Below are 22,914 nucleotides of genomic sequence, written 5' to 3'. Positions count from 1 at the left end.
AACGGGTTCATGTAACAGTTGGTACAGAAGGCTTTAATGTTCTGGTGAGAGAGGTTGGGCATGAGGCATGTAATCTATTTTGCACCGGAAAATTAGAGGATGAAAAAACAACTGCACAAAGGAACTCCGATAGCAAGAGTAACAGTGTCGATGTGGAATTAATGCAGAACCTTGAAGCAGGGCCCTTGCAAGTAGGGATACAGGATGAAGAGCGATTGCTGTGGGTTTCACGGAGTGAGGAAGAAGACAAGGGCAGAAAGGTAATTACAGACAAAATTTTAAATGAATGGAGTAATAACTGGGCGTATCGTGATCGCGGGGAAATTGGAACGTATCTGGCATTAACTAAGGACAATCATGATAGGCTTGATTTGGGGGGAAGAGCCGTTACGCTCTATGAGGAAGGATCGGAAAAAACGATAACTTGTGATCTAATTGGGCTGAGAAAGGATTATTCCTATGCAAAACAAATAATGGCACGTTCAGGAAATACTTGGGCCTTATACAATTCAGAACAGGATGGGGCCAGGAAGGATGGATTGGGCCCATCACTCCATGTGCGGACGGGTTCGGGTCAGCGGCAAGTGAGAGGGTATCCGGGTCGGCCATCCGTGGGGGTAGCGGGTCGCGGTCCTGAAGCCCTAGCATCCACGAGAGAAAGCCGCGGCGCCCTTGGAGAATTCCTTGTCGCTGGAAGGCAGGGAGAGATCGACGAGGACGGCCGTGGAGGAGCTGGACTCGGCGCAGGGCTGGGAGGGCAGATGGTGTGCGATGGAGACGGCCGTTTCCAAAACAGCGAGGCTGGTGCTATTGCAGATGCGGGGAGTGACGTCGGCGACGGGGAAGAGCTCTGTTCAGCGGCGGTCAGGACTGGTGATGATGAAGACGTGGGGATTGAGGACGGCGATATGGAAGAGACACACTCAGCGGCGATCGACCGAGGCTTGTGTGGCGGTGCAATTCAGAAGGAAGCAGGGGGAGAACCGTGTCACAAACTACCTGAGAACTGCAAGGAAGGAGGCGCGAGTTTGGATTGCGGTATCAAGGGGAAGCACGAGAACCAGAATGCCAGACCAAGAAATGATACTTGGGGTGAACGAAGCTCAGGAAGACATCAGCGTCGTGCACAAACCGGAAGGGTGCTATGCAATCATACGGAGGACGACATAGAACAGAATGAACAAAGCCAAGAGGAAAAGGGGAATGATGCGGATGCAGCTGAAACAAGCGACAACCAACAAACAGAGGTGGAGGAGCAACTGGTAGAAAATAGAAAGACTTGGGAGCTGGCACACGAATCAGGGGCTATATTATACAATGAAGAAGACGACATTATGGAAATCTTACGAGTACAGAATGAAGAAATAGCTCGCAAATGGAAAATAGCAAAGCAGAAAGCGAAAATGAGACGGTGCAGACCCAAACATGCAAAACAGGTGTGTAAAAAATCTTTAAAATGATTTTCAGTTCATGGAATGTTAGGGGGTTGAGGGGAGATGGAAAGAAGAGAATGGTGAAGGACCTAAGAAATAAACATAGGCTACAAATGTTAGGTTTGATTGAAACTAAAAGGCAGATTCTGACGAGGTTTGATGTTACATGTATATGGGGACAAGGTAGTCCAGGCTGGGAATATGTAGGCTCTGATGGGGCGTCTGGTGGACTTTTGCTAATGTGGGATGAGGAGGTGTTTAAAGTAAATAACTGCTACCAGGGAGAGAGGTGGTTGTGTGCTGAAGGAGTGATATTAAAAAATAGTTTCAACTGTGCGTTTGTCTTGGTTTGTGGTGCACATGATAGAGATGAGAAGATTCATGTTTGGGAGGAGCTGAGCTATATAGCGGGGTTATGTCAGGTTCCATGCTGTTTTATGGGAGACTTTAATGAAATAGTACATGTAGAGGAACGGAAAGGTGTGGCTGGGTTGACACGGTCTGCGGAAGATTTCAAGTTTTGGATACAGGACATGAACTTAGTGGATCTGCCGCTCACTGACCGAAAGTTTACATGGTTTAGAGGGCAATCCTGTAGTCACATAGATAGAGTTCTGGTTAGTGTGGAGTGGTTGGAAGAGTTCCCAGAGGCACATTTGCGAGGTGGACCAAGGGGTTTGTCAGATCACTGCCCGTTAATAGTGGAGGGTAGGAAGCTGAGAGGAGGTCCGAGGCCGTTCCGAAGCCTTGATTCATGGTTTACACATGAGGGTTTTCTCAGGATGGTGAGAGAGGAATGGAGAGGCTTGGGGGAGCTACAGTTCACAGATAAATTGAAGGCGCTAACAGAACCTCTGGGAAGATGGCATAAGGAAAATTTTGGTGAGATGGACAAGAAGATTACAAAGTTTGAGGAGGAGATCAAGAGGATTGATGATATGGTCAGCAATGGAGTTTATGATGGAACTCTAGAGGCTAGAAGAAAGGCGTTGGTTAAGTGCTGTGAGAGATGGTATGCGAGGAAAGAAGTGCATTGGAAGCAGATGTCGCGGTCTCGCCACGTGAAGGATATGGACAGAAATACAAGGTATTTTCACAATATAGCTTCAGCAAGAAGAAGGAACAATAAAATCGATACTCTGGTTATCAATGGCAGGCTGGTTCGGAATCAGGCAAGAATTAAGGTGGCTATCAGAGACTTTTACAAGGATTTGTACCATCAGGAAGAATCTCCTATTCTGGGATTCAGAGATGGATTGGTGGTTCAAATAGGTGAGGAAGATGCATCGGCTTTAGAAGTGATGCCATCGGCAGAGGAGATCAGAGAGGCTGTGTGGGACTGTGAATCCTCCAAGGCGCCAGGGTGTGACGGATACAACATGAACTTCATCAAGAGATGCTGGGATGAGATTGGTGCTGAATTTACGGCTGCAGTGATGGGGTTTTTCCAGACAGCCAGGTTACCGGCGGATGCCAATATCACTTGGGTGGCGCTGGCACCTAAGTTCATAGGTGCGAAGGAGATCAAAGACTTGCGACCAATCAGTATGGTGGGGTGTGTGTATAAGGTTATTTCGAAGGTGCTAGTTAGGAGGATGAGATCAGTGATGCCAGCATTGGTAGGAGAGACCCATAGTGCGTTTGTACAGGGAAGAAAAATTCATGACGGGGCACTTATTGCGTGTGAAACAGTTAACTGGCTGAAACTGAGGAAACAAGAGGTTGTCCTAATTAAACTTGACTTTCAAAAAGCATATGACAGGGTCAAGTGGAGTTTTGTGAACATTGTGCTGCAAAAGATGGGATTTGGGCATAAATGGAGAGCATGGGTAATGGAGTGTGTAGCTACTGCATCTATGTCGGTGTTGATAAATGGCTCACCGTCTAAGCCTTTCAACATGGAAAGAGGTTTGAGACAAGGCGACCCTCTATCTCCATTCTTGTTTGTACTGGTTGTGGATGTGCTGCACAGAATGATTGGAGAGGCAGTGAGGAATAGTCGTATAGCGCCGTTGTTAGTTGGTAGAGATAGTATAGCATTATCACACCTTCAGTTCGCTGATGACACTATCCTCTTTTGCCCACCAGAAGAGGAGACTATCAAGAATTACAAGAGGCTATTGCGATTCTTCGAGTTGATGTCAGGTCTGAGTATTAATTTTGATAAATCCAGCTTGATTCCAATTAATTGTGAGGAGCAATGGGTCGAGCGTATGTGCAATTTGCTGGGCTGCAAAGGAGATGCCCTTCCAGTGAAATACCTTGGAATCCCTCTAGGAGCTAATCCAAGGAGGGTGAAGACATGGAGGCCTATAATAGACAAGGTGGAGGAGAAACTCAACTTGTGGAAAGCTAAGGTGCTGAACAAAGCTGGTAAGTTGGTGCTTATTAAATCAGTATTGAACAGTCTGCCAGTATACTATTTGAGCTTATTCAAGATGCCGAAAGCTGTTGCTGAGAAATTGATTTCGCTTCAGAGGAGGTTTCTATGGAGTTCTGAAGAAGGTAGAACTGGTATGGCATTAGTAAAGTGGGAAGTGGTGCAGGCGCCGAAGAAATTAGGTGGCTTGGGAGTTGGGGACGCTATGGTTCGTAACACAGCGCTGTTGTTTAAATGGTGGTGGCGATTTGCAAAGGAAGAGTGCCCACTGTGGAAAAAGGTCGTATGTTCTTGTCATAATCTGAATCCCAATGAGCCACTATCGACACAAGAACTGCCTGCTAGAGGTGGACCATGGAAGGATATTTGCCAGCTACAAATTAGGAACCAACATTTAAGGGATAAGATGGTTGCAGGCCTGTCCATGGAGGTTGGAGACGGACGTCGGACTCGTTTTTGGGAGGATGTATGGTTGGTTGGTGGATCTCTAAAGGATCGTTTTCCGAGGCTCTTCTCTGTTTCAAACCAAGTTGGATCTGTTATAGGGGAGTGTGGTTTTTGGGATGGGTTTGAGTGGATTTGGAATTTCCAATGGAGGAGAGAGCTCTTCCAATGGGAGTTAGAACTTCTGAGTGCATTGCATGAGTCTTTGAGACCTGTGAAATTACTTAACAACAGAGAGGACAGAGTGGTGTGGAAATATGATAGGCGAGGTACTTTTACAACTAACTCATTTGTGCAGGTGATGCAGGAGGAACTGATCCCAGAGGAGGTAACTAGCTACAGCTTCACCAGGACTATTTGGAAGGGGTTGGTTCCGCCTAGAGTGGAGCTATTTGTTTGGTTTGTTCTACTAGGAAGAGTGAATACAAATGACAGGTTGAGCCGGTTTGGAATCATCAGTCAGGACGATGTTATTTGTGTTCTTTGTAACAACGAGGTGGAAGATGTACGTCACTTGTTTCTAGGATGTGTATTTGCTTGGCAGGTGTGGAGCGCGTGGATCTTAGCTTTTGGCCGACGTTGGACTTATCCGGGATCAATGAAAGATCACTTTATTAGTTGGACGGAGGAACCGAGGAGGTTGGAAGAACGTAATCACCGGTTGAGGTGCTTCTCCGCGATCGTCTGGAACTTATGGTTAGAAAGGAATAGACGGATTTTTCAGCAAACAAGCAAAGGAGTTGAAGAAATTATCAACATGTCTTCAAATAGTGCTAACGAGTGGAGCGGTGGTGATCCCTTTAGTTGTTGATGGCTATGCCGGAGATGACATGGGGACGGATTAGTTTGGTTATTGTTTTTCTTTTTAGGTTGTTTTAATTTGAGAATTGGGTGACTTTTGGTGCTCCACTGCTATTGTGTTGAGCTACTTGCTTTCAAAAAAAAAAAAAAAAAACTGAACTTTTGCTTGTAAAATAATTGACTATTGTAAAAGGAATAGGATTTTTATTCACTAATCAATCAACTGCTTGAATGGAAAAATTCATTGTTTTTATATAAATTACAATTTCTCCTTTTACGAAAAATACATACCTAATAATTGATAAATGATGATGAAAGTTATTGCAATAAATCAATAATCACAACTCAAAACATACTTGTTCTTATATGAATGAACTTTTAAGGTATATCTCGCCGTAGAGAGAATTAAGTTTGTCTCTTCATCTATAGAGAATGTATACTTCCGCAAGAAGAAGAATGCACGAAGAGCGGATACCTGCAAAAAATACTCAAATAGATATAAAAAGTATTTTTTATAAGTATAGAATTAATAAATGATATTTATGTTATGACCGTTTGGTTATTAAGATAGAAATGATGGTCATTAAATTGGTAATAGATGTCTATTACAAGTAAAAAATAAATGATAATTAAGATCGAATTATAATTTATATTGAGTAACAAATCAATACTTGTCAAAGTTAAATTGTGATCAACTCCTTTTAAGGTACTTAGATGACTGAATTAGTGGTTTAAACAGTAAATTATTTATCGAATTGATTCCAAGGCTTGCAATTTTGGAATTAATTCCAAATGCCTTACTGGTGGTGCACCGTGGACCTCCATAGGAATTTATTTATATTATGGTATTCTGCAACCCTTTTTGTTGCGAACAAGATGATTTTCAACAAATTTAATCATTGTTGATCAGGTCGATTACAATTCTATCCAAAAGTTTCAATCTGGTCAAATCATTGATTTTTATTTAAATTGGTCGGTTCAATCTGGTTGTAAACAATTATAAATTTATCAATTTCGATCATATTTTGAAAGCATGGTAACATAGTAAATATGTTGTAACTCATAAACGAAATAAGAACAAGATTATAGAACTAATAAAGAATCAACTCATTTAAGTCAACACATAAAAAAAATATTTATTTTAATTTTTAAATTATTCTTTTATCTTTTTTTTTTCTAATATTTTCTTCTAACACTTTAATTTCACCTACCATTACTAGACATCACAATTGTTATCGGCCCTGCATGCCACCTGTGGTACTAAGCTAGAAAATAAGATTGTAGATAAGAAATTATATGAACCGTATAATTTTTAAATTGATGTATGAAGAATATGAAAAGGGGTTACAAAAAAGATACACTCCTATTCGAATGGAAACTCACTCCTACATAAATGATCCCAAAAATTTCTCTAACTATATTATTCCATTGTAACATTTCACTATATAATATCTATTCTGTAACTAACTGGCCAAAATGGCAAAAGATAGAATTATAATAATCCCTATTCATTAATTCACAATGTAATCTTGCATTCAATTGGGTTTCTTCATGGTTCTCTTGGGTCAATTGTTGATGGCTCAACCTCCTCTAATTCACTTTCAGCACTAGCTTCCTCAAATTCTACCCTTTCTTCCGCTATTGGTCCTATTTCTGGCCCAGTATCCTCCAATAGCCTATCAATCATTCCTCCCTCCACTATAACCTTGTCCACAAGGTCTGATTTAGGAAACAACATGTGTAACTCCTCAATGTCCTCCCAAGTTGTCTCCTCACGTGAAGCTCCTTCCTAATCCACAAGAACTTGGGTGCGAGGTCTGTCCGACTGGTGACAAGACGCCATCCCAGAATTGCAAGGGATTCAGTTGAAGTGAATATGGCAAGTCAGCCATCGAGAGAGGTTCCACCGGCAGTGGTCCATGAAATTGCTTTAGCACAGACACATGAAAAATTGGGTACAACACATAAGTGGGTGGCAACTCGAGACAGTAAACTACATTCCCTATCCTCTGTTTAATTTGATAAGGTTCATAAAAATGTTTTCGCAACTTATTATATTGAGTCCTTGTGAGTGATAATTGCTGATATGATTTATTCTTCAATAGCACCCAATCCCCCTCCTGAAATTTGTTGTTCCACTAGTGTGCATCTGCTTGTCGCCACATTTTTTCCTGAGCACACTGCAGGGTAAAACGCGATTCCCTATCCAAAGCGTTCCTAACGCGTAAAATGTCATCCATCTCTAACACTTGAACTAAACCTAGAATGTATCCTGGTAATGAGCACATAGCATAGCCATAGAATAGTTCGTGAGGTGACATGTCAATAGCCATCTGCCCAAGCTAGGTAGGAATCCCACTAAGAGGGATATGAGTAAGCGAATACACGTAGGTACTGTTCTAGCATTCTGTTTACAACCTCAGTTTATTTGTCGTTCTAAGGGTGATATGTTGTACTGAAATGTAGTTTAGTTCCATTAAATTCAAATAAATTTCTCCAGCATCTGCTCATGAAAATTGGATCCCTGTCTGAGACCATAGCTGCAAGGTAACTATATAGCTTGACCATTGAAGTAGTGAAAGCTTTCATTGCATCTTTGGCACTGAAACCAGTTTCAACGGGGTAAAGTGCCCCATCTTGCTAAATCTGTCCATCATCACTAAGATAGCATTAAAACCAATTCACTTTGGCAATTGCACAATGAAATCCAATGAAATTTCATCCCATGACTTCAATGGAATTGGTAACGGTTGGACCAACCCTTGTGTTTTAGCCGGCATGTATTTAGTGACTTGACAATCTATGCACTACTCAATGTATCGCTGCACATCCACCCTCATCCCGGGACAAAAAAAAAACGTCACTTAAAGCTTTATAGGTCTTAAGAACCCCATGTCCACCTATTAGCGAAGAGTTGAGTTCGTGTAGGCGTGTTTGACTCATCCCTTGATAGTCCGGCACCCACTCACGGCTTAGTACAATAAAATTCCATTCTTAGTCGTATACGCGAAGTCAAGTTTGCCCGCCTGTAATTGTTGGTGCAAATTCTGGAACTCCTTGCAATGCGCATTAGCATCGTTCAATGATTGAATTAAAGAATTCTACATTGTGGAGATGGCTTGAAAGTTTGCCTATGGTAGTATATTAGGGTAACGAGATAAAGTGCCAGCAACTTGATTCAAACGTCCCAGTCGATATTGAATCTCAAAATCATATCCAAGTAGCTTAGTCAAATAGTATTGCTGATTCAGAGTGAGAACCACTTGAGACATAAGCTCTGAGTCCCTGATGATCTATTTTGATAGTGAACCGTTTGCCTAAGAGATAATGACGCCATTTAGCAATAGCTTGTGTGATGGCATAGAGCTCTCTCAGATAGGCAAATGATAGCATCATTTTATTGCTAAGTTTCTTATTAAAGTGTGCAATAGGGTGACCCTCCTAGGATAATACAACCCCTAGCTACTTCTATCTGAGATGAATTGGTCTCAACGGTGAACTATTTTGAAAAGTTCGGAAGAGCTAGCACCAAGGTTTAAATCATCAGAGTCTTCACTTCAAAAAATGCTCGATTTGCCTCTTACCCCCCAAAAGAAGTTGTTTTTCTTCAACAACTCGGTGAGCAGGTGCGCAATGTGGGCATATCGTTTAACAAATTTTTGATAGTACTCCGTTAGGCCTAGAAAACCTCATAGTTGCTTCAATGTCGTTGGCTTCGGTCATGCTTGAATAGAGTCAATCTTGAAGAGATCCACCTTCACTTCCTCAGCACCCACAATATGACCAAGGTATTCAACTTGCCATGTCCAAAGAGGCATTTGGATCTCTTGACAAAAAGATGATGCTGAGCCAAAGTGGTGAGGATCAAAGCTAAGTGTTGGAGATGCTCCTCCCATGTCTTACTATACACCAAAATATCATAAAAAAAAAACACCAATAAACTTTCGTAAATAAGGCCAAAAGACCTTATTCGTAGTTGCTTGAAAAGTTGAAAGAGCATTGGTGAGCTCGAATGACATCACTACGAACTCATCGTGGCCTTGGTGGGTCCAAAAAGTGGTCATCAGTATAGCCTTATCATTCATGTGGATTTGGTGATAATCAGATCTTATATTAATCTTAGAAAAAAATTCAGCACCGAATAGTTCATCCAAAATCTCCTCTATCGTTAGAATAGGAAACTTATCCTTAACCGTAATGACATTGAGCGCTCTATAGTCCACACAAATCGCCAACTACCATCCTTTTTTTTCACCAATAGGATAGGGATCGAGAAATCACTTTGACTTTCACGGATGATGCCCGTCTCTAACATTTTAGCTACTAATATCTTTATTTCTTCCTTTTGGAAGTGGGGGTACTTGTAGGGTCTTACACTCACCAGTTGAGACCCCAGAACTAGGTGAATTTGGTGATCAATCTCTCGATACGGTGGAAGTGCAGTGGACTCATCTAAGACTACACTGTGCTCCTCAAGAACGGGTTGCAACTCGGTTGAAATTGAAACTCACTAGCTTCCTACCTCTGCTATCTGAAGTATTTTAAGATGATATAAGGTGGTCATAACATCAGCAGTCACCAATTTCTGCAACATCTTGTTGCTAATAGCCTCAGCTTGTAATAAATGTTTCCCTTAAAGCTCTATGGAAATGCCATTCACCACAAACTCAATGGTTAGCAGCCATACTGAGTCTTGACGTACCCTAGACACATAAGCCATTGAATCCCAAGGACAGCATCAGCACCTTATAAATCCATCACAAAGATACTAACAAAAAATTGATAGCCTTGCATGATAAGAGGGACCTCCTCACATGCAGCCCTGCGTTCTATTATATCTCCATTGCCCTTCAAAACTTGTAGTGATGTAGTTTGTGTAATAGAAAAATATAACTTTTCTGCAACACTAGCCTTCACAAAAATTATAGAAACTTCCTCCATCAATCAATACCATCACTAGTTGTCCTTTATACATTCCTTTCAATCGAAAGGTAGTGGGTTGATACTGTCCTATCATAGCACTAAAGCTAATTTCTGGCTGAATTGGTTCTACTACCACCGAACTGGCCACCAGGGGGGATTTGCACCACTTTTGGATCTGACTTCTTAAGTAACTCTTGCATTTCTTCCTTCCTAATGAGTAGGTAACAAGTGATTTTGCATCTATACCTTGGAAATCACTTCTCCTCACAATGATAGCATAGGCCCTTCTTCCTTTTAAGTTTAATTTCTAATGTCGATAGTTTCTTGAAGGGTGGAGTACGGTTTGTGTGGGTGTTTTAATTAGGCGTATAAATTGAAATCGGGTTAAAATTGGGTTTTAAGGTTGGGGTTTTTTAGGGTGGTTGCATTGGGGCGATTAAAAATAGTAGTGTTTGTTATATTTGTTGTAGTGTGTTTCTTATGTGATGGATTTGTGATTGTGAATTTTTGTTCACATGTAGCTTGGCTAACAAAATTGTAGTAACATAAGTGGTAGGTTTGGCAAACAATAGTTCACATACACTTGAGATAGTCCTGTAGTCCAGCTACAAAAAGGGATATTAACCATTCTTCACTGAGGCCTATCACATGGTTGGAGATTTTCTCAAACAAACTTTGATATTCAGCAATACTATTAGTTTGTTTCAGCTCCTTAAGAGCCGCCTTCGGATCATAAAATTGGCTTTGACCGAATCAAACCAACAAAACATCCAGAAATGACTCCCAGATATGTCTTATATTGTTATTGATGATCCATCTGTACCAGGAATACGCAGGTCCAGAGAAGTGAAAAGAGAGCATACATACTCGTATTTTGGTTGGAACTGAATACCATTTGAAATATTCTTTGGCCTTGAATGTCCACCCCTCTACTTTCTCTCCATCAACCAACGGAAGGTCGATCTTGAGAATGTGATTCACGATTTGAGAGGAGCCAATGCTCCACTGAGCTCTGGAGCTATGTGGCCAGTCCTTGCTCATCAAGGTCTGGTTGAATTCTCTTTATCTTCAAGGCATCTTTCATCATTCCTTAAATTTCTCGCAAAGAATGCTCCATCTCATCCATTCCAAGCATTGGTGACTCCGATTTGACTTGAGACTTCAATGTGATCCCGTTGAAGTGCAACAATCTCCGTCTGCCAAGTGAGTTCATCAGGGATGGTCATCTCTCTCAATGAGAGCACCAAATGTTAAGCTAGAAAATAAGATTGTAGATAAAAAATTGTATGAACTGTAGAATTATTGAATTAATGAAAAAAAAAGATGAAAAGGGATTACAAGAAAGATACACTTCTATTCGAGTGGGAGCTCACTCCTATGAGAATGATCCCAGAAATTTCTCTAACTAATTATTCTATTGTAATATTTCACTATATAATATCTATCCTGTAACTAACTGGTCAAAGTGGCAAAAGATAAAATTATAGTAGTTTTTATTTATTAATTCACAATGTAGTCTTGCATCCAATTAGGTTTCTTCCTAATTCTCTTAGGTTCAATTGCTGATGGTCTAACATCCTCTAATTTACTTTCAGCACTAGCTTTCTCTAGTTTCACTCTTTTTTCTACTATTAGTCCTATTTCTGGTTTAATATCCTCCAATAGCCTATTATGTGGCCTACTATCATCGATCATCTGCTATCTCTAACTGCTATAAATCCTAAACTTTAAACCTTAAATTATAAACTATAAATTTTATATTTTAAACTAGTTTTATTTTATTTGATATTTAAATACTTTTACTTGAGTTTTGGATAATTTATTGCTTTTAATTTTAGATATTTATTTTTAATAATCAATTTTAAGTGAGAAATATTGAGTATAATATTGGCTAGGAGTTTGACTCTCAAAACTTTCTCATAAAACAAATAAGAAAGCAAATAAAGTAAAATTAAATTTGGCCAGTACATCTTAAATTGTTTCTTAAATTGTTTTTAAAAAAATGACAATAGTAAATATATTTTATACATAAGCTATCATATGATTTATCTGTTATGGGAATAAATCGACACAATATATAATTTTTAAATAATCGTATTAGATGTACATTAAAATTAATCTCTAAAATTAATTACTAGAATATAATATATATTAAAATATAAAATATACATTAAAAATAAATTAAGATACGTATATATTTATATATAAATACATAATAATTATTTTTAATAACTAATCATAATGTACATCTAAATTTTTTATTCTAAATACATCAATGATTAAAAAAAAAGTTTTGATTCTTTTAAGATAAAATTAAAAATATACTAAAAAAATTATCATACGCAATATACATCTTTTTTACTTTTTAAATTTAGTAATAATTTTTATTTTTTGTCTAATTCTACTCTTCACCAAAAAAAATTTGAATAATATTACACATTTAAATTTTTTTATGAATCAAATTCAATCAAATTAAATAATAAAATTTAAAATAATATTATTCATAATTAATTTTTATTGATATTAAACTAATTTAATTAAATTTAATTAACAAAAATATTTAAATGTGTAACCTTATTTAAAAATGAAAAAGTCTACGGAGCCAGTAACTTTTGTGTTTTCTGACCAGTACTTAACTATCAAAATAAAAGTAAATATTTTTTCACCATTAGATATAACACCATTAAAAACACTATTAATGACCAATTGATAATTACAAAATACCAAAATTACTGGTTCCTACCATTCTTCTTTAAAAATGCTCTTGATGTATAGATACCGAGAGGGCTCAAAGTATTGCTTCAAAGTTGTATCCCTGAACGCTGGTTGGAATAATAATAGTAAGTGGGTGGGCTTGAAAAGTTGTATTTACACAAGAGTGTAGTAGTTATCATGGTGTTATGTCTATCATCACACAAGAAAGAATTGAAGAATATTAATACAGCGATGGCGAGTAGATTAGAGGGGGACCATATATATAGCAGCAGATGCCACAAACCCTTCATTCCCTCGTAACGTGAACTGCTCCGCCACGCATTTTTCTATCCAGTAATATTAAGGAGATAATAATTTAAAATTATTTTATTTAATTTAATATTTATAATTATATGTATATAATATTTAATATTATATATTTATTTTAAAAATAATTAACAAATATAAAAAATAATTTTAATTAATTTTTATTATCTTTTAAATATTTTTTACTTCTATGATGATACACAGTTTGATCGCTAATATATCCTTATTCCTCGAATTTAATAGAATCTAGTATTAGTTCTTGATATATGCAGTATTAGTTCTTCATCTGTTTGATTAGGAAATATCGTGGAGAAGCTAAAAACAAATATATATGCGCATGACACGGCACATTTTCGCGTGCTTTCAATGAACTCATTTTTCTCGCTAGTCCACGCACTAGTTCGCATAAAGTGGTCCATGCCTATCTTTTGTTACTTAGTTGTCCAGATATACAGGATTACTTCTTTTGTGTTTATTACTATTCGATTCGAAGAAGACTCATGTAAACACCAGTAGTATATATAATTGAGCTAGATCATATCCAAAGTAAATAGTACAATCTACAAATATAATGTTAGAATTTTAAAAGAGTCGTGTTAAATAAATAAATTACAATGAAAAGTTTCTCTTTTATATATACTTACAAAACCAATGTAAGTTGGCACAGATGGATGAAGGTCTGTGTCCCTTAATCATCTCTTCCAGGTTCGATACTCACTTTATATGCCTTTGCAGTATCTGAGGGATTAGTCATTGGACTTCCGGCCTGATGGATATCTTTGTGCAAACAAACAAAATATATACTTGCAAATTTTCATATTAATGACAAAAATACTATATGCGAATTAATAAAAATCAACTACTATATGTCGTATATATTTATATATGTTATTTTATGATTGATTGGTAATTAATTTTATATATATATATATAATAAGTAACAAGTAGTAATTTAAAAAAAAATTAAAACTAGTATATACTTAGTACGAATATGATCAAAATTACAGAAATTTTGGCAAAAAAAGATAGTTTAATAAATAGTAATTATCACTTAATAAAATATATTTTTATGCCAAATTTAACATTAAGGTTGTTTAAATCATTAATATTAATTAAAAATAAATATTTAAATAGTTTAAATAATCAATACGATATTTTAAGACAAATATCCAATTAGTTTTGTCGTAAAAAAATTATAAAATCCAAAATAACATAACTTTGAGTTAATTTAAGCATTTCCCAAAGGTACTTTTTGTAACAAATAACAATGGGTACTATATCCTAATTCATAAACCCAAAATAAACTACCGAACCCGTGCAGCAAAGTTAGGAAGTTAGTCCTTGTTTTCTCCGTAAGAATTGAATCCACGCGAATATGCATAGCTTTATAGGCAATGCAATTAATGGTACCCAATAATAATCACTTATATATATTACCATACTTGTAAATGTTGAATTAATTAAATAATTATTCACCCAATGTAGATTACATAAATAATTGATAGCATATAAAAGGGGATCTAATCTAATAATGATATATATACTATATTCTTCAATCATTTCTCAACTTTCTGATACCATTACCATCCCTTCTCCGAATTCTCAATTTTCTTCCAATACAGCCACCTAAGCTCTGTAGTATCAACCATTTCAAGCAAATTGACACATACATCATTTTCAACTAAGCTTGTCTTTGTTCTATGATGCTGGGGCTGGCTCTTGTGTTATTCAATCCACATAGCAAACAATAATAATGTACATATAAGTACACAGTTTTTGTAGCAGAGTTCGTCCAAACACTTCAAACAAAAACAAAAACATGGGTTCAGAGGCCACAGAGCAATCTTCTGAGAGGTCTCAATGGGTGCTCAATTCTCCCAATCCACCACCTCTAACCAAGAAGCTTTTTGGTCCTCTGAAGAACAGTAACAACTTCTTTTTCTCTTCATCCTCATCCAAGAAGGAAACTCGCAGCGGACGCGCCGTTTCCTTCTTGGCGAGTTTGTTCCCAATCCTTAGCTGGTTCAGAACTTACTCAGCTACCAAGTTCAAGGATGATTTGCTATCTGGTTTAACTCTTGCCAGCCTCAGCATACCCCAGGTAAGTAGTGTGTAACATTTTATACTACCAGCAATGTGAAAAAGAAAAAAATGTTACATTTTTATTAGCTCTATTCATTTTAAATCTGATGATGCAGAGCATAGGATATGCAAATTTGGCCAAACTTGATCCTCAATATGGCATGTGTGAGTATCTAATGTTTTCTAATCATAGTTTTAAATTGCAACAGCAAAATTGCATTTTGCAGCCGCATTTTAAAACCATATATATTTTTATGTAAGACCACTTCTTTGGGCACATGCTGAATTTGTTACATATATTAATACAGACACTAGTGTCATTCCTCCTGTTATCTACTCACTAATGGGGAGTTCAAGAGAAATTGCTATTGGACCTGTGGCGGTTGTGTCAATGCTGCTATCTTCTCTGGTTCCAAAAGTGGTAGATCCTGATGCTCACCCAAATGACTACAGAAACCTTGTCTTTACAATCACTTTGTTTGCCGGAATCTTTCAAACTGCGTTCGGAGTTCTAAGGTGCTAAGTTATATTCCTTACAGATTCTTTAACTATCAAGCTATAAATTTTGTGTGTTTATTATGTTATATAATATGTAGATTTGAGTCCACTCATAATACTACTGTTGTAAAATTGTGAATCTTGTATAGTACTAATAAGAGATGCTTATTGTTTAAAATCTTGGATTGCAGGTTGGGATTTCTAGTGGATTTTCTTTCACATGCTGCACTTGTGGGATTCATGGCAGGTGCAGCCATTGTTATTGGTCTTCAGCAGCTCAAGGGGTTGTTGGGGCTCACTCACTTCACTACCAAAACCGATGCAGTAGCAGTCTTGAAATCTGTTTATGCTTCACTCCATCAACAAATTACATCCTCAGAAAAAGTGAGTATAGGTATGAATTTCAAATAAAGTAACATACACAATTTGACAAATGATTATAACTTGTTTTATTTTGGTTGACAGTGGTCCCCTCTTAACTTTGTCATCGGGTGTTCATTCCTGATTTTCCTTTTGACTGCACGGTTTATTGTAAGTAATAATGAAATTATTATTTATTAGTACCTCTTTTTTTTTATTAATTGATTTGAAATTTTGATGATGTCAAACTCGTCTGATATTTTCAGGGCAGAAGGAACAAGAAACTTTTCTGGCTGCCAGCTATTGCTCCTCTTCTATCGGTTATTCTGTCAACTTTGATTGTTTTCTTGTCAAAAGCTGATAAGCATGGGGTTAATATAATAAAGCATGTTCAAGGAGGGCTTAATCCAAGTTCAGTTCACAAGTTACAATTAAAAGGCCCACATGTTGGACAAGCTGCTAAAATTGGATTGATTTCTGCCATTATCGCTCTCACCGTGTGTTAATTCACTCCCTTTAATTTCATTTCGTTTTATGCTGATTTATGAATAAACCGAAATAACTAAGATGATTTATTTAATTAATTATTCATTCTTATCTATATGATTCAGGAAGCAATAGCTGTTGGTAGATCTTTTGCTAACATCAAAGGATACCATCTTGATGGGAACAAAGAAATGTTGGCAATGGGCTGCATGAACATTGCAGGATCATTAACTTCATGCTACGTGTCAACTGGTGAGTGGATACATCTCAAATCATGTTAGGAAATAAGGTCAACATGTCAAATTATCTAACATAACTGCATCACATGAAAATAAATATCTCTAATATTCATAGATGAGTAGGGAGTCAATGGAATATTTGTATAATATGTACAATAGACTATATAAGTTAAAAAATGAACATCACTTATATTATCCAGAATAATCATCCGAATATTAGAGATAATAAACATCTCATCCCAAAAATTTAAACTGATTTTAGAGTTCATCAAAGACCGAACTTTTGACTTTTTGGATCTAGAACTTTAATACCATATCATGATACTACTCATCCCAAAAATTTCAGCTAATCGAAAAAGATAATACTAATGGTTATATCTTTAGTACTTCTCTAAACCTCCATGGTACACTGGCTCCCTATGCTCTCTCTTCATAGTTATACCAAGTAAATGGAAATGCTGACATGACAATGTTATGGCGAATCTGATTTAGATATTATTGTTGATACAGGTTCGTTCTCAAGGACAGCGGTGAATTTCAGTGCAGGGTGCCAAACAGCAGTATCAAACATAGTGATGGCGGTAACGGTGCTTCTATGCTTGGAATTTTTTACAAGACTATTGTACTATACTCCAATGGCAATACTTGCTTCTATAATCCTCTCAGCATTGCCTGGGTTGATAGACATTGGTGAAGCTTATCACATATGGAAGGTTGATAAATTCGACTTTCTTGCATGTCTTGGTGCTTTCTTCGGAGTCTTGTTTGTATCCGTTGAGATTGGTCTTCTTATTGCTGTGAGTTACATATCTACCTCCACCATATTTTGTTTCTTTAATTTTCAACAGTTTTTGACCTTTTGATTTAGGTGAAAACTCCCCTGCAGTCAACTTCACGTGAAGTTGATAAATAAGAGCCATTAAATAATTTGAATAATTTGACTAAATTTTCATCTAACGGCTCTCAGTTATCAACTTTACGTAAAGTTGACTGTACCTGAGTTTCTACCTTAACACCTGCATAATTAAATAGATAATTAGTTTTTATTTACTCATACTAGCTATTACTAAGATTATGTTTGGTTGACTTTTTGGTTCGTTTCAATAAAGTCGTTTTTTCTCTTAATCCTGTAGAAAATAAGTTTCTTTGATTAGTATGCTATATGAAAAGCTAAGGACAGTGGTAACTTTTTTGTTTTGTTTCTTAAAAAGTAGTCATGTATTTTATAAATTCAAACGATTAATTTTAAAATCATGTTGGACTCCTGATTAAATTACAACATACAGTTAAATACAGTAAAAGCATTCCCTAATACAAAATTAAAAAATAACCAAATAATAGAAGAAAAAACATTTTTTTTAAAAGTTATAATAAACACATTTAAATAACATAACGTATTTTATAAAAAAATAATTTTAATGTATATTTTATATTATAATATATTTTATAATAATAATACTAATAATTTATTTTTTATATACATATAAAATAATTATAAAAAATATATATTAAAAGGGATCAATGAATTATTACATATTAAAAAATGAATTAAAATTTACGGATTACTAACATTTGTGAAAAAGAATCACATGTCTTATGAGCTACAAATAATTCACATGACAAATGGGCCCTTTCGGCTTGCATATAGCGAGTTAGGTTTTTAATTAGGCCAATTCTATAGTATCTTTTATTTGATATCTAACATTTGTCTAAATTATTTTTTTATAATAATTTTAAAATATTTAAAATATTTAATTTTTATATTTTTAAATTTAAAATTAATTATTTAATTTATTTTAACAATTAGGCAATATTTTTAGGCAACATAACAAACGACCATTCAATTATATTATTTGTGCTTGGTAGGACAGAAATTATGTCTTACACGAAACTGGAATTGGCCTAGTGAAAAGCTTGGTGGGTTCCATCTCTATCATAATCTGACCTAAATAATTGTGTTGTCTCATGAATGGCTGAAAATTATTTGTCGGAATTTGCAAGTAGACTCTAATCAACAAATCTGAGCCAATCATAGCTTTTTCATGGTTGACTTTATGATCCGTCGCTGACCACCCCCAAACTATCAATGTTTTATAATTAAGCAATTTTATATGATTGCATTATGCACAATACATTAGCCCATTAACTCATACTCTAGGAAAATTTTCAAATATTTCAAGTGTTTCAATAAAATACTAACATTTCTAGAACACTTGCAAACCTTCTGTATTATTGCGGGTTTTTTCTTGTTCTTCTTGCTAGCCACTATTGATATGTGTGGTAGTGTGGGGTTGATGGTGTCCTGACCCATAAAATAGATAGATAAATAAATAAATGAAAAATAAAAAATGTGGATTGAAGATGAAGATTCTCGTCTTGACAATTTTCAAATCCCAAACCTTTTTTCTTTAATTTATATCCAATCAATAGTCTTCAATGATGGTTACTTTCAGTGAATAGTATGGCCACTAAAATTCTTCTTAGAATAGAATCAAATTTTCCTTTTAAGACAAAACACAAAAATCCAATTAGAATTAGAACAAAAATGTGTGGACCAATTAAGAGTTATGCTATTCTTATCATTTTAATATTCCCTGAACAACTTACTATAGACGGTAGCCTCTGCATCTGTGACTAGCTAATAGGTTTTTAATCACTTTGATTAGTTAACCACTAATGTCTAATTAACTTGATTTGTGCAGGTTTCAATCTCATTTGCAAAGATACTATTACAATCAATTAGACCAGGTGTTGAAATTCTAGGGAGAATTCCAACCACAGAAGCTTATTGCGATGTTATCCAGTATCCCATGGCCATAACCATTCCTGGGATACTGGTCATTCGCATAAGCTCCGGCTCACTCTGCTTTGCGAATGCCGGTTTTGTCAGAGAAAGGCATGAAATTTAATAAAGTTCACAAAATAATGACTTGTTACATGGACTATATACATGCTTAATAATTAATAAATGATGTTTAATTATTTGGGATTAAAATTGTTCACTACTTGTTGGCAGAATCCTGAAGTGGGTAGAGGATGAAGAACAAGATAACATTGAAGAAGCTGCTAAGGGAAGGTTGCAAGCTATAATCATTGACATGACCGGTGAGTATTAAAACTAATAAACTCTAAATCCTAAACGCTAAACTATCCATCGATGATGATTGACCCTATGCAATTCTCTTTGATAGACCTCACGAATGTTGATACTTCCGGAATCTTAGCACTGGAGGAACTGCATAAGAGATTGCTTTCACTTGGTGTAGAAGTAACAATGACATGAACTTTTCTATTTCTTGAAGCCTCATGAATGTTTAATTTCTATTTGGTTTTAAAGTTTGAGCTGTTGTTATGTGTTTTTTGCAGTTGGCTATGGTAAATCCAAGGTGGGTAGTGATTCACAAGCTTAAAGTGGCAAACTTTGTTGATAAAATTGGAAAAGAAAGGGTTTTTCTTACTGTTGCTGAAGCCGTAGATGCTTGTCTATCTTCTAGATTTGTCAACACTGCTTGATGATGATTTGGTGTCTCTTGTAACATAATAATGTATGCATAATTATATTGAAGTATCTTAGTACATAGCGTATTATATCAAAGTATCTTCTAGTCTAGCATAAAATGTAAGTGACATTTAAGATTGTGTACGGTTTGGAGTGATGAGATTGAGTCTATCTCATATGTCAAGTTAAATTTGGGCATCATAATGTTATATAATTAGAGATAGGAAAAGAGTCAATTTTGATCATTCAATCTCACATTGAATGTCAAGATTGTAAATTATTCGAGGGACATATATGAACCTAGTTTTACCAAAATTGTTTTCTTATTTGTTGATCAAATGAATTGCATAAAAAATTAAGGTCATGTCATCGGTTGACTCATAGATGGATAATCAAATAATAAGGAATTTTTTTTATTTTGGTGACTGAAAAAGAAAAACAACCAAACATAAAAGAAAAGAAAAAACAAAATCCTAAAGGACAAAAAAGACGTAGGACGATCTAGTTGAATATTCAGTTCAAACTCTTTCCAAGGCACTAAAAGCTCGACATGCGGAGAGTACGATTTTATTGTCGTCTTTGCCATGGTGTCCGCTACGGTGTTTGTATCTCTCAGGATCAAGCGAAAATCAACACGTTACTTTCAAGTCATGATATCGATGACTTTAAGTATCAAAGGATCTACACAACCAGCAGTATCATGAGAATTGGTAACAAGATTGTAAACCTTCAGACAGTCTGTTTTACAAATCACATCTCTTTGTCCCAAGTCTCAAGCTAACAGAAATCCTCTCCAAATAGCAAACAACTCTCTTGGAAGAATATTGCAGCTCTCAGTCGTTCCCAAGCAGCCACCTTGGCAGTTTTTCTTCCAGTTCCTGCTAACACAGACAAAACCAATCCAATCACCAGAACCAGGATAACTAGCATCACAATTGATCTTAAAAGTACCCAATAAAGAGGGAACCCAAGAGCAACTAATCATAGAAGGAATAAAAACTCGTTGCAATTCAAAAACATTCCGAAGCTCTTTCTCCAAGGCTAATGCCATACGAGTCACTTTAAAGGGTGTCCAAGACCCCTGATGATTAAAAATCTCATTATTCCTAACTCTCCAAATCCACCAAATATCAGAAAATAATCTAAAAGGATGCTCTTTGCTGAGGAACAAGAACCAACTCTTCAAATCCAAAGGGAGATAGGAAATCTCTAGAGACTACCAAACAAGTTTGGCTTTTGGGTAATTCCGAATACAATGAAAAACTATTTCCTGGCAAATCAACCAACTGAGGCAACTATCTGAAGGAATCAGGCCTCTCCTTAAACGAAAAACAATAGTGGGAAGTGCTTTTCGAAGATAAAGCTAGGCCAAGAATTTAATCTTTTCCAAAACAAGCTGACGCCAAAAACAAAATCAATTCCCTCTCTCCTCCCATCCAAACACCTTCTTGCAAAGACAAAGGTAGTCATTGCGAGCATCATAAATCTTAGACACCACTCCAAACCAAGTCCAGCCTACCACTGAACCCGCTTGCTCATCCGTATTGTAAGAAAGAATGTTGTCATGCAAAACCTGGTGAAGAGGAGAATAAACCTTCTCAAGCTACCACTTTCCAGCTGACCAAAGATCTAATGTGAACATAATCCATCTCATTACAAAGCTGTCCCTCTTTTCTTCATTTAGAATACCAAAAATTCTGATCCAAATCACCAATGCACCATTTAAAACCATTCTTCAGAATATCCCAAGTTTTACATAGACTCTTCCAAACATAAGATCCTTTAGATGCCGAGTGGCTGAACTCGTCACCCAAAGAACAACGGTATTTATCTACCAGCAGCTGAACCCAAAGCTTGTGAGGGTGATGAAATAGTTGCCAAACTAGCTTACCAAGAAGAGCAACATTAACACAAAATGAATCTCTAATTTCCAAACCACCAAACTTCTTTGGGGTGATCAAAACCTTCCAACTAACAAGATTTAGCCCGCGACCATTGGCATGACCTTTCCAGAGAAAAGTCCTCATCATGAATGCTATAGAGTTTGTTATTCCTTTAGAAAATAGAGAGACTTGCATGTGGTAGGTAGGAATATCAGCCACAACCGAATTGATCAAACAGAGCCTACCCGCCCTGTTGAGTAAACACTCTTTTCAACTGGCTAACCTTTTTCGGATGTTATTCAAAACCTCATTTAAAGATGCTTTGATCAACTTAGCATGACTAAGAGTAATTCTAAGATATTTGCTTAAATTTGGATAAATCTGATGGATGACACCCTAATAAAGAGTTCTTTTCTTGTTGTGAAAACATTACGGGAACATAACGCTTTAGATTTTTTCAAATTAATCTTCATCCCAAAAGTTTTACAGAAATTCTCTAAGCCTGCCATCACATTTTAAACTTGACGCTTCTCCGCTTTACAGAAGAAAAATAAATCATCAGCAAATATGAGATGTGATATTTTTAGACCCCTCTAAAAATAGCAACCAGCTTCCACCGGCCCATATCAAATTAAATAATAACATTTGATCAACGGTGGAGTTTGAAAAGAATTTTTAAAAGACCAATATACATAATAAAAAATAATAAATAATATATTATTTTTAGAAGATGAACATTCTAACTATAAAGAAAAAATATTAAAGCAATTATATTAAAGTTATTTTGAATGATTTGTACTAAATAAAGAATAATTATTTAAATATTTTTATATAAATTTCATTTAACATAAAATTGTTTAATCTC

The 22,914-nt window shown here is 36.1% G+C and overlaps 1 protein-coding gene across 1 annotated transcript; it reads left to right on the top strand.

Annotated features, from left to right (window-relative positions):
- Nucleotides 1-14,265: 14,265 nt before the first annotated feature.
- AST56 (STAS domain / Sulfate transporter family) lies at nucleotides 14,266-20,358 on the top strand. The gene is made up of 12 exons (XM_016308105.3): nucleotides 14,266-15,103; nucleotides 15,201-15,249; nucleotides 15,393-15,600; nucleotides 15,774-15,966; nucleotides 16,048-16,113; nucleotides 16,209-16,439; nucleotides 16,554-16,680; nucleotides 17,178-17,464; nucleotides 19,370-19,563; nucleotides 19,684-19,772; nucleotides 19,859-19,935; nucleotides 20,034-20,358. The coding sequence occupies exons 1-12, from the start codon at nucleotides 14,822-14,824 to the stop codon at nucleotides 20,178-20,180; spliced, it is 1,950 nt and encodes a 649-aa protein (XP_016163591.1). The 5' UTR covers nucleotides 14,266-14,821; the 3' UTR covers nucleotides 20,181-20,358.
- Nucleotides 20,359-22,914: the final 2,556 nt, after the last annotated feature.

The sequence above is a fragment of the Arachis ipaensis genome, chromosome B7 (assembly GCF_059453495.1).
Source record: "Arachis ipaensis isolate K30076 ecotype BB chromosome B7, ASM5945349v1, whole genome shotgun sequence".
NCBI classification, from domain to species: domain Eukaryota; kingdom Viridiplantae; phylum Streptophyta; class Magnoliopsida; order Fabales; family Fabaceae; genus Arachis; species Arachis ipaensis.
The sequence above is the reverse complement of the archived record's forward strand: the minus strand, read 5'-3'. Positions and strand labels throughout refer to the sequence as shown.

Excerpts from the sequence above, each read along its gene's own strand:
- AST56 (XM_016308105.3), top strand. The coding sequence starts at position 14,822 with ATGGGTTCAGAGGCCACAGAGCAATCTTCTGAGAGGTCTCAATGGGTG. Across the intron at positions 15,967-16,047 it reads AAATTACATCCTCAGAAAAA|TGGTCCCCTCTTAACTTTGT; the intron begins GTGAGTATAGGT and ends TTTGGTTGACAG. Across the intron at positions 17,465-19,369 it reads AGATTGGTCTTCTTATTGCT|GTTTCAATCTCATTTGCAAA; the intron begins GTGAGTTACATA and ends TGATTTGTGCAG.